Source organism: Dendrobium catenatum, unplaced genomic scaffold (assembly GCF_001605985.2).
Source record: "Dendrobium catenatum unplaced genomic scaffold, ASM160598v2 fragScaff_scaffold_390, whole genome shotgun sequence".
Taxonomy (NCBI): Eukaryota; Viridiplantae; Streptophyta; class Magnoliopsida; order Asparagales; family Orchidaceae; genus Dendrobium; species Dendrobium catenatum.
The window spans coordinates 9,005,637-9,024,677 of record NW_021318852.1 but is presented as its reverse complement, the minus strand read 5'-3'; the positions used below and the strand labels follow the sequence as shown (position 1 = coordinate 9,024,677).

Sequence of the window (19,041 nt, the reverse complement as noted above, 5' to 3'; positions counted from 1 at the left end):
CAGAGATGAGGATGCTCAGGTGGTTGAGTGGCTTTACCCTTAGAGATAGGATACGAATGAGCATATACGTGAAAAGGTTGGAGTAGCTCCAGTAGAAGATAAGATTAGAGAAAGTCGCCTTAGATGGTTTGGTCACATAAAACGGCGGCCTTGCGATGACCTGGTTAGGAGAGTAGAGGTATTAAGTTTGACTTATGTTAAGAAAGGTAGGGGTAGACCTAAAAAGACTTGGTTAGAAAATATTAGGAATGACCTTTCTTTATTAGATTTAAACGAGAATTTGACTTTTAATAGGACACAATGGAGAAAAAGGATTCATGTAGCCGACCCCACGTAGTGGGATAAAGGCTTGATGTTGTTGTTGTTGTTGTAAAGCTTGTTTTAAATGTTATCAGATTGTCCACTATGAAAATGAATATACTAGAAAGAATTTAAATATCAATGCGGAAGAAGAGAACTATGAAATTAATGAAGGGGATGCTATTCATGAATGTGATGAAGAAGAGGACAATGACATTAATGAAGGGGATGATATTCATGACTGTGATGAAAAATAAGTGTTTATGTTGGAAAAATTTTAAATGTTATCGGATGTATTATTGCTTCACATAAAGCAAGTGTGAATGGAAATGAACTTTTACATTTCAAATTTAATTTAAGCATGATAAAATATTGTTATGCAAGTTATTAATTCATGATTGTAGTTGTATGAACATTGTGGCTAACTAAACTATTGATCATAGAAAATAAAAACTTGAACTATACTTACAACCTTATAAACATAGAATTAGGATATGGACTTGGAATATATGCTCTTACAGACAAATTAATGGAATTAACATATATTATGATCCATAGGAAGATAAATATTTTATGCATTTAGAAAATTAAATGGGTTTGAGAGAAGGCTAAGGAGATTGATTGTTTAAAATTTAAACTATGATATTCACGTAGGAGTCGTACTAAAAATGAGATAAATATGATTATAGATAAGAGTTTGAAGGATAATATGATAGAAATTAGTATAATTTGAGATAGAATTATATGTATAGATTGTTGTTGATGCTAAGATTATTAATATTAGAAGTATTTATTCTCATCAAGTAGGTTTGGATATGTGTTCAAAATTCAAATTTTGGAATAACTTAAAAGAATCAATATAAAATATACCTCTTAAAGAAAATATTTTTATTGAAGATATTTAAATGGACAAATTAGTAAAGATGTAAAAGATTTTAAAAGCATTCATGGTGGTTATTAGTTTGGAACGACTAATGAAAATGGTAGAGCTATATTAGATTTTTTCTCTAGCTTATAATTTTATAATTGCTAATACCTTATTTAAGAAAAGAGATGAGCATTTCTTCACTTATCAGAATAGATATAGTAAAACTCAGATTCAACATTTTCTTATAAAAAAGATCGTTGAGATTGTAAAGATTATAAATTTATTCCGAGTGAAAGTTTATTTATCTAGCATCGCTTATTAGTTTTGGACTTTAAGATGAATAAACAACATATGAAAAATAAAGTAAAGTATTGTCCTAAAATTAGATGATAGCATTTAAATAAAACTAAAAATAATAATTTTTAGAGGAAGATTCAAGATCTTAAGATTCTGACTGTATATGAGGAAGCTAATGTTATGTGAGAAAAAATAGTTAATAATATTAAGAATATTGCAAATGATGTGTTTGGAGTATCAAAAGGAAAAACTTATAATAGTAAAAATAGTTGGTTGTTGAATCAAAATATGCAAGGAAAGATAAAAAAATAAAAAGTTTTGTTAAAAAAATTAGTTTGGATGTAAAAACTTGGAAAATGGAGAACTATATAAAGAGGCTTGTAAGGAGTATAAGAAAATACTATGTGATGCAAATAATTTACCCTAAATCCCTATACACTTGGCTCAAGTCTCATTGTTTTGTTCAATTCAAGTGAATTCTTTCTATTTGTTCTTTTGAATTTCATTCCAAATGTCATTTGGTCCAAATCAAGCTCAATTCATCATCCTCCATTGTACGAGTTCCCTGTGGTCCAACTCAAGTCTTTGCTTGAGTTCAAACATGTTCAAGTCCACATCAAATTTGAGTCGTTCAAATGTGAGTCCAAGTTAGATAATAAGGAGGGTCTTTTGAATTTCATTCCAAATGTCATTTGGTCCAAATCAAGCTCAATTCATCATCCTCCATTGTACGAGTACCCTGTGGTCCAACTCAAGTCTTTGCTTGAGTTCAAACATGTTCAAGTCCACATCAAATTTGAGTCGTTCAAATGTGAGTCCAAGTTAGATAATAAGGAGGGTGAAATATGTATGTATAAGTTAACTAAGCAAAGAAAATGGATATGAATTTAATTCAAGTGAAGTGCATTAAAGATGAAGATAAGAAAGTGCTTTTATTAAAAGATGATATTCAATAAAGGTGGATGAGATATTTTGATATGCTTTTTAATGAAGATTGTGAGAATACGATTGAATTTAGTGACCTTTTCACCCTAAATGAAAATAGAGAATTTTCTTTTATTTTTGGCGTATTAGTAAAATCGAAGTTAAAGATACAAAGAAAATGAAGGATGGAAAAACTGTTGGACTTGATGATATACTAATAGAGGTGTGGAAATGCTTAGGAGATGAAGGAATTTATTGTCTTACAAAAATTTTCAATATTATTTTGAAAACTGAAATGATGCCAGGTGAGTGAAGAATAAGTGTGTTGATTCCTATTTTTAAGAATAAATGTGATGCACAAGAGTGTTAATTATAGAAGAATTAAGTTAATGTGTCATACTTTAAAACTTTGGGAGAGAGTTATTGAGCATAGGTTACGACGTCATACTAATATTTCTTAAAATCAATTTGGATTCATGTCGGGTAGGTCTACTATAGAAGCTATACATTTATTGAGAGGTTTGATGGAGAAGTATAGGGAGAATAAGGAGGATCTACATATGATATTTATTGATTTAGAGAAAGCTTATGGTAAAGTTTCAAGAGAAGTGCTATGGAGAGTTTTAGAAAAGAAAGAGATTAATAATGTTTATACTCAAGTCATTAAGGATATGTATGCAAGAGATATTGCTTGTGTTTAAACACAAGGAGATTGAACCAAGTTTTTTCTTAGTTTAGTGGAATTACATCAAGGATCAGTTTTAAACCCATATCTTTTTTGCTTTAGCCATGGATGTCCTTACTAAACATTTGCAGGAGGATGTACTCTGGTGTATGCTTTTTGCTGATGATATTCTTCTTGTTGATAAGACTATAGGAGTGGAAAGTAAATTTGAATTATGGTGGTCAACCTTAGAGTCTAAAGGTTTTCTCTTGAGTAGATCTAAAACCTACATGGAGTCTAATTTTAGTAATAGATCTAATGGTGGGATTGTGACTTTGGGCGATCAATTTATTAATACGAGTATACGTTTTAGATATCTGTCCAGAGTGATGGTTAAATATATGGGGATTTTATTAGTAGAATTCAAGTTTCATGGTTGAAGTGGAGGAATGCATCGGGCATGTTGTGTGATAGAAAAGTACCTCTCAAACTTAAGGGAAAATGTTATAAGATTGTGGCGAGACCTGCAATACTTTATGGCGTAGAATGTTGGCCATTAAAAGAGAAGCATACAATTAAGTTTAGTGTTGTAAAGACGAGGATGCTCAGGTGGATGAGTGGCTTTACTCTTAGAGATAGGATACAAAATGAGCATATACGTGAAAAGGTTCTCCAGTGGAAGATAAGATTAGAGAGAGTCGCCTTAGATGATTTGATCACATAAAATGTCGGCCTTTAGATGACTCAGTTAGGAGAGTAGATGTATTAGATTTGGCCTATGTTAAGAGAGGTAAAGGTAGACTTAAAAGGACATGGTTAGAAAATATTGAGATTTTTTTATTAGATTTAAATGAGAATTTGACTCTTAACATGACATATCGGAGAAAAAGGATTCATGTAGTCGACCGCCACCTAGTGGGATAAATGCTTGATGTTGTTGTTGTTGAAGTTGTTTTGTGTCGATTCAAAAATATAATATATGTGTTTAATTGCAAATTGAGGTAAGTCTAAAAGTACTTTCATCTATAAAAGGTTCTAGCTCTCATAATGAATTGAATAAATCACTAAATATTTTAAATCAACATGCTTTTGAATGAAATCTTAAAGAAAGATTGAATTATGCTTTGGTTGTTAACAATCAAAGCATCTATATACTTGAAGATACTAGTTAAGTACTATTTTATTTCAAAGATTTATACATTGACGATATGATGTATTGCCATCACAAAGAAGCGTGCAGCATGCTACTGATTTGATTAATGGTTCATCCTTGCCTAATTTTCAGTATTACAGAATGAATCTACCTGAATATGTTTAATTGACGGTTTGCTTTAGAAGGAATGAGTTTGAGTCCTTGTACAATTTTTGTATTGTTTACCCCTAAGAAAGATGAAAGTTAGAGAATGTGTGATATGACTGATATCAATAGATTAATTGATAAGATTATCATCAAATATTGATTTTTTATACTAGATTAAATGATCTATTTGATTTGATGACCGAGGTTTAGTATTTTCAAAATTAGATTTAAGAAATGATTACCGGAAAATTAATGTGTGAGGAATATGAATGAAATACTGCTTCTTAATACTAAAGAAGTATTTTATGTATGATTTGTTATACCTTTTAGATTAAATAATACATTGAACACTTTTACGAGAATCATGAATCATGAATCATGTTCTTGGAATCTTTATTGAAAAATTTCTGGTTGTACATTTCGATAATATTTTGACATATAGTAAATTTAGTGAGGATCATTTCGTGCACTTTAGAAATGTCCTTTGAAATATTACAAAATAAGAAATTATATCTTAAATTGAAGAAGCATTGTTTATTTACACTACCTGTGATATTTTTGGATTTTTTTTATCAAGTAGAGTATTTGGTGAGTTTGATAAAATTGAAACAATTAATAATCGGTTAACACCATAGATGATTTATTAAGGATTCAATTATCAACTATCTTAATTAAGAAGAATTTCATTGGATGAAATCTGTTGATTAGGCTTTTAAATGTATTAAAAAAAAAATTTACAAATGCAACTATATTTAAACTGCTAGATTTTACAAGCTATTCAGGATTTCTTCTAAGGCTTCTAGTGTAGGTATTGGATGAGAGTTTTAACCCTTATGTTCCGAGGAAAATTTTCAGAAGACAGATTGAGTTTTGAATAAGACATTACCCAGAGATTTCGCCTTCATTTCGTGAGGACTTTATGATATGAGTTTATATTTCCTATAGGTGCAAGCCCCTATAGTTAATTACCCCTCCAGATAGCGAGAGAGAACTTTCGATTATGGCTAGTCGTTAAACGGATACGAAGTATCTAGCATATAGTAGCAACATAGTTTAGTATTCGGATAATTAATATTTAAAATTAGAAATTCACCACATTGTACTTAAAGCGGATGGTGGGGGGAATGATGATGAACTCGATCAAGATCCCATGGTTCCATCGTCCCGGACCATCATGGTCCTTGGTCTACTTAGTCATATGAGGTAATCAACCCAACCTGATTGAAGGATCTTTATCGGCATCCATGGGTTACTTTGTCCAAAGGTATCTTATAGACCTTTGGTGAATATTTGTCTAAGAGGACAAATTTGAATTCATCTTAACTAACAGAGGGCTTTGTGCCCTATCAGTTATATCATATTGATTCATTGCTCAATGATTTAATGTTGTTGGGGAACATACGGGCTCTAGCCATGACCTTAATATAATGGTGTCATTTGATGGCAAAACCACCCGGTCAGAGAGTCCCAGTCATGACCCTTTACCTGTGGTGACATTTGATGGTGAAATCACCAGTTAGAGGACACGTGTCACGTCCTTACTGACAAGAGACAATTTGAGAATGAATCCTAGTGATATTCTCGACCAGTCATTCTCTTTTTGTGAGCTGAAGATATTCTTATATTTGTTCATCTGGACAAACTATTGCAAGGGTGGATGAATATTTGCTTTAAGTACTTTAAGTGTTTTATTCCGATTTTAAATATTTTAGGTTTTTGTGATTTTTGTGTTTTGAATTTTCATGGAACTTTGGGACATTTTTTAGTATTTGGGGTCTCCTCCTGTTGAGATCTTCTGTCAACATGACCATCATCGGGGTATTTATGGGCAATTTCATTTTGTTGGTCGAACCTTGTCGACTTTCTACATGCCGACATAGGATTGTGTTCGTTGTTAGCTTTATGCCTTTAGTAGTGGATTTTTCTTACAGTAGACCTTAAAAACCTAATATAAATGAATACAACAAATATCTCGGTCGATGCCATGATTGTATGTTTGTTCGATAGTTCGAGCCGTGTCGACTCCTATCTATTCATATAGAAGGATCGGGCTCGAACTTGGGTTAATTTCTTGACCCGCGGAGCATCCTCTGACGTCACATGTGTATATACTACACGCTCGTCGGGGCCCATGCGGGTGTAGATATTTGCATGCATTTTGAATAATGCATTTGCTTGATGTATTTGCATAGTGGTGGTATGTACATAATGTAATGGATATATTGGTCATATTTGTATATGTGAGCATATATTGATACATTGCATTTTGTGCACTGACTTAATGTGGCAGCGATATGCATTATAATGCAGCTATGCCTCGCCTATTTGCCTGCATAATATGCTTGAATAATGATAATACATGCTTGTGCAATACGTCGGTATGTAAATGCTTGTTGTGATACCGAGTGACATGTTTGCATGAATTATTATGCCTATTATAATGCATGTACGGGAGCATTTTAAAATATTTGATACTAATCAATTATGTGGGCATCCATCATTTGAACGTGCACAACGTTCTATTTAGAAGCTTGTAGGTGCCTTTTTGTATTTTTGCTTGTACAGGTGTTGCATATATGGTGGCGTGACGCTCCACTAGGCTTTATTTATCGTGTATGTAGTTTATCTCATTTCATCTATTGTATGTTGTCATCTTCTCCGACAGTCAACCTGCAGTATTGTATTTCTGCCGGCATATACACTATGCGACGTATCAGAAACCTTCCACCTATTGTCTGCAGGTAAAATGATCTATTCAGCGTGACAACCTGGCGTCACAATTTATTATTATTATTATTATTTTTTAACCTGGCATCACAAATTTACTACCTCAATTTATTAATAGCCTGTAGTTTTTACTACTAACTCCCTGCTTTTGCTTCCATGTAAATTGTAGTATTGTAGTATGGGTCGCTCGTTGCCTCTTTTTTTTTTTTTGAAATGTGCAGATTTGCATTAAGGAAAAACAAAGAACTAATTATACTTGATAAAAGGGTAACATTCCTCTTTTATTAAATCCAACAAAGAGGACGGAATGTTATCAAAAGAAAAACTATCAAAAGTAAAACTACTATCTAAAGACAAAGTAGCACAAAAATCTGCTACTTTATTACATTCTCTATTGACATGGTGAAAAATGACTTTATTGAAATCATTAAGGAAGAAGAGCTCCTTAACCGGCCATCTCTCCAAATGCCATTTTGCCTTAACCGGCCATCGCTCGTTGCCTCTTGCGAGCAAGTTATTGTGCATTATAAGCTTTGTTGGATTTGTTTGTTGGTAGTGCACCGTGAGCACTACGGGTTGCTCGTGGCTTCTTACATGTAAGCTGTCGTGCACTGTAAGTTTTGCTGAATTAGTTTGTAGGTCGACAGTAAATGCCCAATAATCACTAGCCGCCGTATGCTGGTGAATCATTTTTAGTGCAACATTCCTCAACATTATTTGTAAATGCTTGCATTTACCACAACACCTTATGCATTTTCTTGAAGATAGCATGTTGTGTACGTGACGAGTTTCCTACAGTGGCTTGTAAGTATTTGTATTTGTTGTGGTCCTTTATTTGATGTGATCTTCGATATTTGCTTGTAAGATACGTTGCATGTCCAAATCCACAGGGGGTCCATTATACCTGCAACATATTTACTATCATCACTTGTAGGTAAACTAATGTGTTCATTTACGAGCTGATGTCAATTTGCTGGGTGAGCTGCATTCATTGTTGATTTCCTCACATACGTTCATCGGCAATTTATTATGTTCATTTTATGTTGACCTTTAGTGTTCATGGGTAATTTATCCTGTTCGCCACTTGTACACTATCGTTGCTTGCAAATATGTTGACGTGTTTGCTTTAATGTAAATGCTACTAATTACATGAGAACTATACTCCATCTCAAGCAAATTATTACATTCGTCGCACATCAGCTTCCTTCACCTATCGGGATCTTATGCATTTGTTAGATACTTGCTTGATGTTGAATGGTGGTTGATTGCAACGGTGTCATAGCATTCATTGCTTGTTGTCGATTATCACTGCCGCGTCTACGACACATCTTTTATCATTACCAGCAAGTGCTCACATCCATTGTAGCTCTTCCTGCGTTTATTTGCAGATAATGCACTGCATACATTAATGGTCTCCAACAATGGTTTGTAGTTGTCCGTACAAGTTTTAGGTGCATCATCCTTGTTTGTAGATGATATGTCGTGTGTTCACATTCACAAAGAATCCCCTCATCCTTGCAATATATCTACTGTTGCTTGCAAGCAAGTTGATTTGTTTATTTACAAATTGATGTTGGTCACCGGAGAACTATATTCACTACTAACTTCTTCATGCATGTTGGTTGGTGCATCGTCATGTTCACTTGCATGCTGACTTAGTGTTTATAAGAGGTTGGTACGTCAACTTTAAGGATATGTATGCAAGAGTTGTTACTTGTGTTCAAACACAAGGTGGTTTGACTAAGTATTTTCCTATTTTAGTTGGATCACTTCAAGGATTAGCCTTAAGCCCATATATTTTTGCTTTTGTCATAAGTGTTCTCACTAGACATTTGCAATAGGTTGTACCCTGGTGTGTGCTTTTCGCTGATGATATTCTTCTTTTTGATAAGAGTAGAGAGGGGATTGAAAGTAAACTTGAATTATGGAGGTCAACCTTAGAGTCTAAAGGCTTTAATTTGAATAGATCTAAAATTGAATATATGGAGTGTAATTTTAGTAATAATAGATCTAATGGGAGGATTGTAACTTTGGGTGATCAAGCCATTAATAAGAGCACTTAGTTTTGGTTAAAATTATAGTCGTTGGGCGATCAAGTCATTAACCAATTTCTTTGCTCGATTTTCTTTGGCAAAATTACAGTCGATTTTGGGTATGTCGAGTTCTGAACACTACGACGAAGTCCATTTTGCGATCGAACGTCGTTTGGGTGGCGTCGCATGTCGTTTTCGGGTGTCTGTCGCCGACTTTGATTGTTTTCTCCCGATTCGACTATGAGTTGGTCCCTATTAGGCTAATTCGATACTCTAATTGCAACGACACAGTCTGTTTGAATATCATAAGTCATTTGACCCTTCAAGTGCCGCGCTACCCCGACGCGGGCCACTTAAATCGTCCAATTTTCCCTTTTCTCGCACGTTTTTTTTGGTAGGGGTCAACAAAATGTACTAATTATGACAGTTTTATGCAGTTTTGTAAGCTGTTCTATATTGGAGACATTACCTATCGCGTAAGAAATTTGTCCTATAAATTGATTATCAAGCGTTAAAATAGCTAAATTTACAAATGAAGTTTTGGCATACATATTAAATACGTCAATTATTTGTTGGGTTATGCTTTTCGATCAGAACTTTTTGCTTGTATCAAAAGTAAAATATGAGAACTTTTGTTTCATACTTTCACGATTAATATAGTTTAATTTTGTCCTTTCAATAAAATATCAATTAAATTGAAATCAAATGACCTATAACTTAGAACTGCAGTAGGTTATCATGTTATTTGTTAATTTGCTGTACCTGCGAATAGTTCAAAGCGTAAGATTCATGAAAAGTACCAGTTCAAAAGTAAAACCAGACATTCTTCTTCCTTTGTTTGGAGGACGATATCATAGCTAATAAATCGTCATCCTGTTCCCTGTCTTTGGATAATTACTTCATCTTTTATCCAGTAAGATTTCTGTTCCGGTTACTTAATGCAATAACACATTTTTCTTATTGCTTTTGACATATTACTACCCATTGTTTAGATACTGCAAGGAAATATGTTTTCCTGTTTGGAATTGCTATCTTCTGATATTCTTAGAAGAGTCCTTATTTTGAAGTATCTTATGCCATTCTCTATGGATGGACCCTCCGCAAAGATGTCCCTCATAATTTGTCATCCTGCTGGATTTTTTGGTATTTTTTATGTGATAAGAACATGACTTTGCGCTTTTCTCATTTCTGTTTTTTGAAATAGGTGAACACGATCTCAGGAATAGAGGTGAATCATAATTGTTTTTTAATTAGCCATATGAATTTCCCCCTATGTATTCACTTTCTAGCTGCAAGTAGGGGTGCAAACTAGTCCAGTCGAGCTTGAGTCAGATGGTGTTTGAGTCAAGCTTGACTGTCAAATACCGAGCTCAAACTCGAGTAGAGCTCAAAAGTGAAGCTCGAGCTCGGCGAGCTCCTCGATGCTCGTCGAGCAGCTTACAAGTCTTCATCCCATGGTCCGCTCAAGGTCCTGATGTTGCGTTCGACAATTCAGTCCCAAGGTTGCATCTCTTGCCTATCTCAAATCTGGTCGCGTTCACTAGTTTCGTCTCGAGGTCCGCTCGAGTTCCCAAGATCACGTTCACCAGTTCCGTCCTGCAGTCCGTTCCGTCCCGATGTCTAGGTCTGCTCGGACTCCGAGTTTCTTTTTCCTGCCCGCCAGAGCTCCAATTTTGTTTTTCCGCCCGCAGTTCCGCAAGCTGCTCGACAAGCTCGCGAGTCGAGCTGAGGGTTGTTTGAACTCGAGCTCGAAATCATGTTCGAGCTCTACTCGTCGAGCCTGTTAATGAGTCGGGTCCGAGCCGACTCGCAAGTCGGCTTGACTCGGTTGCACCCCTAGTTTCAAGCAAAGTAGAAAACTGAAAATGTTGATACCTTGGTTAAAATGCATCCTTAATAAACTCTTGAGGTCTGGAATAGCTTTCTTTTCAGTGCAGACAGCTAAAAAATACAGAAGAAATTAAACTCCGCTCATGATCTTCTTCCATAGCTGCTGTTTCATACATCATATGCTATAATTTACTCATCTATTGTGAAAGATTTTATGCATTTTTATGTGTTTATTGCCTCTTGTTACAGTATGTGATCCAAAGAGCCTTCTCTATGTATATGGAATGCAATTAGACTTCAGTGATGCACTAATTGGAGGTGGATTTTCATTTAAGAACCCCAACGCAACAAAAACTTGTGGCTGTGGGAAATCCTTTGCTGCTGCTGGCGAAAATGTAGAGCTAACAGAGAACTCTAACCATTGTGGTTCATAAAGCCCATTTTGTATATGTAAAGAACAAAAGAAAGATTAAGATGTGCTTTATATCCAGCTATTGCATGTATGTTTGGAAATTTGATTCCTGTATACTAACTATACAACACTGTTAAGTCTGTTTTGAAATTTGTTTTTATGAAATTTTATAGTATGAAAAAGCTTGTTATTCGTCGATATTTAGGTTTAGTTTGAGACGATTTTTTTACTGCTTTTTAAAATAACTTTTTAGCTAATTTAGAAAACATTCATAAAACCGCCCCAAACTGAAGCCTTATTCTAGACAACTCTTATTTGGGTGAAGATATTCATATTTAATGAAGATATTTAATTAGGAAAAATTAGTCTTTGAGGACCACCCCGGACGGCTTCCGGAGACCAACCAGAATGCGCCGTGTCACTTTTTTGCTCGGTATCGGGCTGGTTGATCTTCGGACCGTCTGGTGTTGGCACAGAATAATTTCTCTTAAGTTAGGGATGTCAACATAAACCCCGAGGAGTATTTATGCTAAACATTAATATTTTTTTTTGGTAATATAGTAGATTGTAGTTTTTGTATTCAACAATATCATAATGTTGTGATATATAAGAGTATGGAGTTTGGTTAATAATATCACTGGCAGTGCAGAGGGCACAAAATTGATATGTTATAAATTCCAAGGCATTATTGGTGCATAAAATTTTGATTAATATAAACAATTGAAATTTTATTATTGTTAAAAATTGAGATAGATGACTGACCTCTCAATGATATTTCAGTTAGTAAACTCAAATTACTCAAAAAAAAAAAAAAATCCAAAAAAAAAAAAAAAAAAAAAAAAAGAATCAGAATTTGTTTGGGATGATTTTTTTATTGCTATTTAAAGCAATTTTTAGTACAAAATTAAAAATTTATTTTGAATAGTAAGAAAGCCGTTCCAAATGAAGCTTACATGTGATTATAATAGAATTCTAAATAATCATAAATAGGGCTAGGACACCTGAAATGTGTGTTAACTTACTACGTAAGATGTAGCTCTTTTCAGTCTACTGGTTGGAAGTTTTGACCATCTAATTAATAAGAGGTTTTAGTTTGAATCCTGCGTTTGTTATATATGTATGAGTTTATTTTAATTGACTTAAATATATATATATAAACTTATTAAGAAGATGGTGAAGATTAGTTAGTGGTGGAAGATGAATAAAATTTACTGTGATTTATACTCAACTTATATGCATGACATTCAAATATGGGTAAGTATAAAATCCTATAGCCTTTCAAAGAAGAGGAGGATCCCAAGATATTCAAATTTGGACAGATATGAAGAAAGAGGAAAAATTCATAAAGCTATTGGGAAGGGGATGATCCAACATGAGATGCTAATATAGAGAAATTTAGCTAATCCTAACAATAAGGTGTTAGGAATAAGTAGTTGGAATAATTATAGAAATATGTTATGTAGTAGATTGATAACTAAATCTCTTTCCCAACAATATTCAGGAAGATAGTTGGCGCAATTATAATGAGAATAAATAGCACAATATTTTAGCTATAATGATATATAGTATTAACATGACCGGTTGACCACCATAATCACGATTCCTTCTAAAATCCTAGCGGACAAAGTTGATCAGGCAGGAGTGGTAGGTGAAATAGTGTATAACTATATAATGTGGATTAGGGGTGTCAATTTTGGGTCATGGGTTGGGTTCAGATCAAACCCGGAACACACCCGACACTATTTGGGTCAACCTGAACTCGACCCGTTTTTACAAACGGGTCATTTTTCGGACCCGAACCCGACCCGCTTCAGCTTCAGGTCAACCCGACATGACCCAAATGACATGGGGCTGACAAAAAATTGCTAGTTTTTGGGTTAAAAATGGATCAATCTCCGATTTTTGGATAAAAAACGGGTCAATCTTGGGTTTCTGTGTCAAAAAAAGATTTTATGGTAACAAACATATCAAAATGGATCAATCTCAGTTTTCCAGGTCAACCCGAACCCGACCCAATTTTTGAAATAGGTCGATTTGTTGACCCTAACCCAGAAATTTCAGGCTTGGTTCGAGTTGGGTTTTCGAGTCGTATCAAATATTGAGGCCCCTAATGTGGATAACTCATGAGGATCAATGACAATATTAGAGGCATAGAGTTTGCCATCAATTGAGATTTTACATCCTACGAAGAAGTGTAATTTACAGATAAATTTGACGATAAGAATTATTCATTCTATTGGATATAGAGTGTGAAATGATGAAATAATATATTTCTATAAAATATGCGGATCAAAGAACATCTCACATCTTTTTAGAAGAATCTTAAAGCATAACAATTATGACAATAAATTGTTCAAAGCTATAAAATAACTATGTAGGAAAAACATATGATCGAATGTTTGAATTTAGCAATGCCAAAACTTATGGGAGGAGAGATGTCAAACTAATGAATATTATGAGAACCATTAAAAAAACAATAGAGGATATATATTTCTTTTTCCTTTATATAGAAATTGTGATAAGCACATAATCTATTAATCTAATGGTTGAGAATTCTAACACTTATTATAGAGTTTATGAGTTTGAGGTAGAGAGAGAGAGAGAGAGAGAAATGTTTAAAAATTTATAAAATATTAAAACTCTAAGGGGCTGTTTGGTATGCGGATTTAGCGGGATTTAGGGATGGATTTGGGAGAAATCCAGCCAAACGCCCTAAAATGCAAATCCAAATCTCACGGTATTTGAAATCCGCCGTTGACGGAAAAATAGCTCTTTTTGCGGTAAATCCCGTATTTCGGAAATCCCCATATTCCGCGGATTTAACTTGTTACTCACGGGAGGGGTCGCGGATTTACCTGATTTATCGCGGGAGAGGAAGAAGATAGAAGAGGCCGAACGATTCCATCTGTTTTCTTATCTCTTCGCTCGCTCATCTTCACAGAACAGCTCACGCACATGCTCGCCCATACGCCCCCGTCTCTTCTCTCGCTATTATAAGCCCACTGTTCACTTCCATTCATTCGCACATCCAGCACAGTTGCAAAATTTTCCTGTAGAAGAAACGAGCGGCGTGAGTCGGGCAAATCGGCAGCAGGTATGATTTTTATCTCATTTCTAGTTTTTTGTTTGTATATCCGTTTAGGCTCACATAAGTCCGTAATTTTCCTTATTTGCCTGTTCTCTATCTTTCCGCCGTTTCATGATTATCGGCAGTTGTTCGAACAGGCGTATATTGTATGTGTTGTGATATTTCATTTGCTAGAGTGGTGTGATAGTACGACTTTGTGTTAGTAACATGACACCTGAAGAAGATGTGGATAGTAGTGGAACTTACCCAGAAACAAATTGTAAACAATCATCTTTACTTCATGATCATATTAGTTTTGCACTGGATAAATCGAGTTGGTTGACAACGAATGACAACGAATCCTCGAACATGAATTACCTAGCTTCCACTCGGAACAAAAACAGTAAAATTCACTACTCAAATGGTAATCATGCTCATTAGAAATAGTTGTCATTCGTTGTCTATTAAAATGTATTATTTGAAATTTGTACAGCAAAAATGAAACGGTTTTTGAAAGGCAAAGCGGCTCAACGTTCATCGGCCAATACTCAAGCGGACATCATGGTTGATTTAGATGTGAAGTTGGGGAGTAGTAATAAAAATATTTTGAGGACACCTAGATGGCCAGATCATCTTTAATATACTTTCATTTACCATTTTAAACAAATCAAATTCATGGTTTTTTATATTTTACTAATTTTTCAATAGGAGAATCCAAAGCTGGCGAAGTATCGTCGTAATCCATTCCACCAATACGAAATTTTTGAGAAAATATGTGGAGATAATATAGCTGTGGGTACACTAGCAAGGTCCTCCCGAAAAACAAATAAATCAATAGAAGAAGTTGTGACAGCGGCGAAGAGATATATTTAGTGGGGCAATGTGATTAGAAGAGAATGTCAATAATTAATGAACTTTTGGACTCTTTAGAAAATTGTGAAAATCGTGACTGTCAATATTTCTCTCATTCTTATCTTATATTTGTTTAAGCAAAATGATGTCTTTTCACATTATAACATTTAGCTGAAGGTTTGTTTTATTCAAATTATTATCTATTCGAATAAAAATGACTTAAATTCGTAAATAAATTAAAATTTTAATTTATTTTTAATTCATTTAAATAATTAAGATAATGAACCAATTTGATAAATATTAAATGTATTAAAGTTTTTACGAATATTTATGTTTTTATAATATACTATATTTTTAAAATATTTATTATTAACTTTTTTTAAATAGATTACATGGTGAGAAGTCTATTTTAATTATAAGAAAATCACTCAAAGCTGGCGGTAATTTCTGACGGTTTTGATATATTTTTCGGCGGTTTATAAACCGTCATTTTCAATAAAATTATGACTTCACGAGCTATAATGGCAAATGTAGAACTTCTACCTTTTTTTTTTAACCAAATTAATTTGTATTCATAAAAGAGAGAAATCATACAATTCAAGGCCAATATGAGGCAAACACAAGAAAGCACACAATCAAAACAGTACAAAAAACTACGAAAAGCCAACCAGACTGAATGTACAAAGAAAATTAAATCCCCTAAGGCAGCCAGACTCATAAATGCCACTCAGTTACCAGGATTGGGTCATTCAAAGAGGTAAAGAAAACAACTGCCAGAAGTTCCAAATACTCAAAATCCATCAAAAGCCACCAAAATCGAATGAGCTACAACCACCAAGGTTGCCAAAACAAGCCCAAGCCATCCAAGGGACATGTAGGAAACCTGCCTTATCATTGTCCATCAAAATTTCAGACACGACAGCAATAAGCAGGCAGGGAATCCCCAACCAAGAAGCTCCCAGATCACTCTAGCAGATATCAGTTCCAGAAGAAGGTTTAGGCTGTTTTGAAGGTTTGCAGGTGGTTCGCTTGCTTCATATAGTTGAGTGGAAGAGAAGTACTGAAACCAGAAGCATCCCTTTTGGAACTTTGCCAATATGAAAACTGAAAAGACAAGAGTACTATTTCCATCACTAATTGTTTTCCAATACTTAGAGAGCAAATTAATTGGAACTGAGATTCCATGGCTCTTGAAGAATCAATTGATTCAAGTTTTTCATAATAATCTCCCACAACTAAGCTTCCAAGCAGGCAAGGATTCCAAGATAAACTAATTTCTTTTGTCAGAATCTTCAGAACAAAGCTCTATCACCATGTTTTGATACTCTTTAGTGTGGCGAAAAGCACAATCAGTAGAGCAATATATAAGCTTCTCTTGATTACTTCCGTTCTGGTTATATTTTCTGGATATTGGAGCAAATGGCTCAAGAGAAAGAAAATCAGCAAAAGGAATTAGGCTGATATATAGAATCAAAATCAAATTTTTTTAATTTGTCTTCTGAAGAAGAACAATTCATAATCATTATTGGAGTATATGATGATGATTTTATGCTTAAAGCATTTTTCTCTAAGACTTCAAAGCTCATGAAGACATCATAAATATGAGATTTTTGTTAATTGGGAAATACCAAATGTATTTTAAGCTATCATAAAATGATATAAGTGAGGTCCACACGCGAGAATGACATCTCAGGAGGCTAAAAGGAGGGGTAATAAAATTATAATTTGCCATTGATGTAGATCTTAATGGAGGTCGTTAATGATAGTGAATAAAGTATATTTAACATGAAATGAGAGACAATGTATTTGAGGATTGAAGTTGTTGAATGGTCTAACCTATGATGCCACTTTGACAAAACTAACTTGAAACTAGATAATGCAATAAGTTGAGGATAATGGAGCAAGACAAGAGCCATTCATATACGCCAACTTAGTTCGCCCATTCGAAAGGATTGCCCTCGTGAGTAAATCCTTCGTATGGAAAGTAGCGGGTAGAAACTCAGTAGTTGCATAGCTAGAAATGTAAGAAAAATCATATGACAAAATGAAGTTATATTTCATATTGCGTACATAAAATATATTGTTTAAGAGGAATTTATGAGAGGGTGAGGTTAAATGGCTAAAATCAGTGCAACTTGTGGGTAAGAATGTGTCATCTCCAACAATCATGTCTTTAGGGCCATCAAATGGAGTGTGAGGTTAGAGATTATTTTGGCTGGCAGTGATGTGGTGGGAAGCATCATTATCAAGCGTCAAGATGGAAGTTATGGGAGTGTTATTAATATCATGATAGGACTCTAGTTGCCTTGGTTTAGATAGAAGAGTGCCCAAAGAGTGAGATGCTTGTGAGCATAAGTTGATGGTGAATTTAGAGGCAACTAGTTAAAAAGTGGTACATCGCTTGATTGTATGTCCCTGATAACCACATGTTTGACAATAATCAAAATAATGATGAGGAGATGGGCTGAATTGATAAATTATAAACACAACATGACAACTAATTTGATATGTTATCATAATAGATAAACCAAGAGATGATATGACTCATCAAAACTCCGATTTAAACACAACAGTGTTAAAAGATCAAAATCTAACTAAAATATACAACAACAACATCAATCCTTTGTCCCACTATATATGTATGGTCGGCTACATGAATCATTTTTCTCCATTGCGTCCTGTTAAAAGTCAAATTCTCATTTAAATCTAATAAAGAAAGATCATGTCTAATATTGTTCAACCAAGTATTTTTAGGCCTACCTCTACCTTTCTTTAACATAAGTCAAATCTAATACCTCTATTTTTCTAATCGGGTCATCGGAAGGCCGCCGTTTTATGTGACCAAACCATCTAAGGCGACTCTCTCTAATCTTATCTTCCACTGGAGCTACTCCAAGCTTTTCATGTATATGCTCATTTAGTATCCTATCTCTAAGGGTGAAGCCACTCATCCACCTGAGCATCCTCATCTCCGCAACACTTAACTTAGTATTATGCTTCACTTTTAATAGCCAACATTCGACACCATAAAGCCTTGTAGGTCTCACCGCCATCCTATAGAATTTTCCCTTAAGTTTGAGGGAGGCTTTTCTACACACAACAAGCCCGATGCATTCCTCCACTCCAACCATTCAACTTGAATTTTGCCTAATATAAGCCTAATATAAGATTAGAATATCTAAATCATGTCTTGCATTACAGGAACACAATGATAATCTCCTAAATTTATTTAATTTTCACTATAAATGTTATGTAAATCCAATCACCTTCTAATATCATATCCAAAACAAAAAGGGAAAAATTTAGTGAAACACATTTATATTCACTCAAATGATTTACCAATGCCTGATATTCACACTCCTGATTGTGACAGAGGAATCATGGCCTTGCATTATAGAAAGCGATGCTCTATTTGCCAAACAAAACTGAAAAGGGAAAAAAAAAAAAAAATTCTTCTTTGCTTTTGATCTAACGCGCAGATGTTAGTTTATTCAACTAGAAAAAACAAAGTGCAGAATCACCTCAAACAGTTTCAGATTATCAAGTTATTGACATTTGTTCCATCTTTTGAAAAAGATATCCTCCACCAGAAAATTCTAGACTCGGAATTTTCTTTCATGGAAGAATTTTTTTTTTTCATTATATGTCAAATCAAAAGAATATATATATATATATATACACGTCAACAAAAAAATTATCTTAATCGGGCATGAATCTTGATGCATAATCAAGTTGGAAACTTCCAAAATTAAAATTGGGACCATCCG

At 34.2% G+C, this 19,041-nt stretch overlaps 1 protein-coding gene across 2 annotated transcripts in view; it reads left to right on the top strand.

The window, feature by feature from the left end:
- The window catches only part of LOC110105816 (iron-sulfur assembly protein IscA, chloroplastic), a 32,186-nt gene extending 20,633 nt beyond the window's left edge, over positions 1-11,553 (top strand). For both annotated transcript variants that reach the window (XM_020835462.2, XM_020835461.2), the window contains exon 3: positions 11,193-11,553. In XM_020835462.2, coding sequence (XP_020691121.1) covers positions 11,193-11,377 — 185 coding nt within the window. In that variant the 3' untranslated portion in view covers positions 11,378-11,553. The remainder of the gene's footprint in view (positions 1-11,192) is intronic.
- The last annotated feature ends 7,488 nt before the right edge of the window (positions 11,554-19,041 follow it).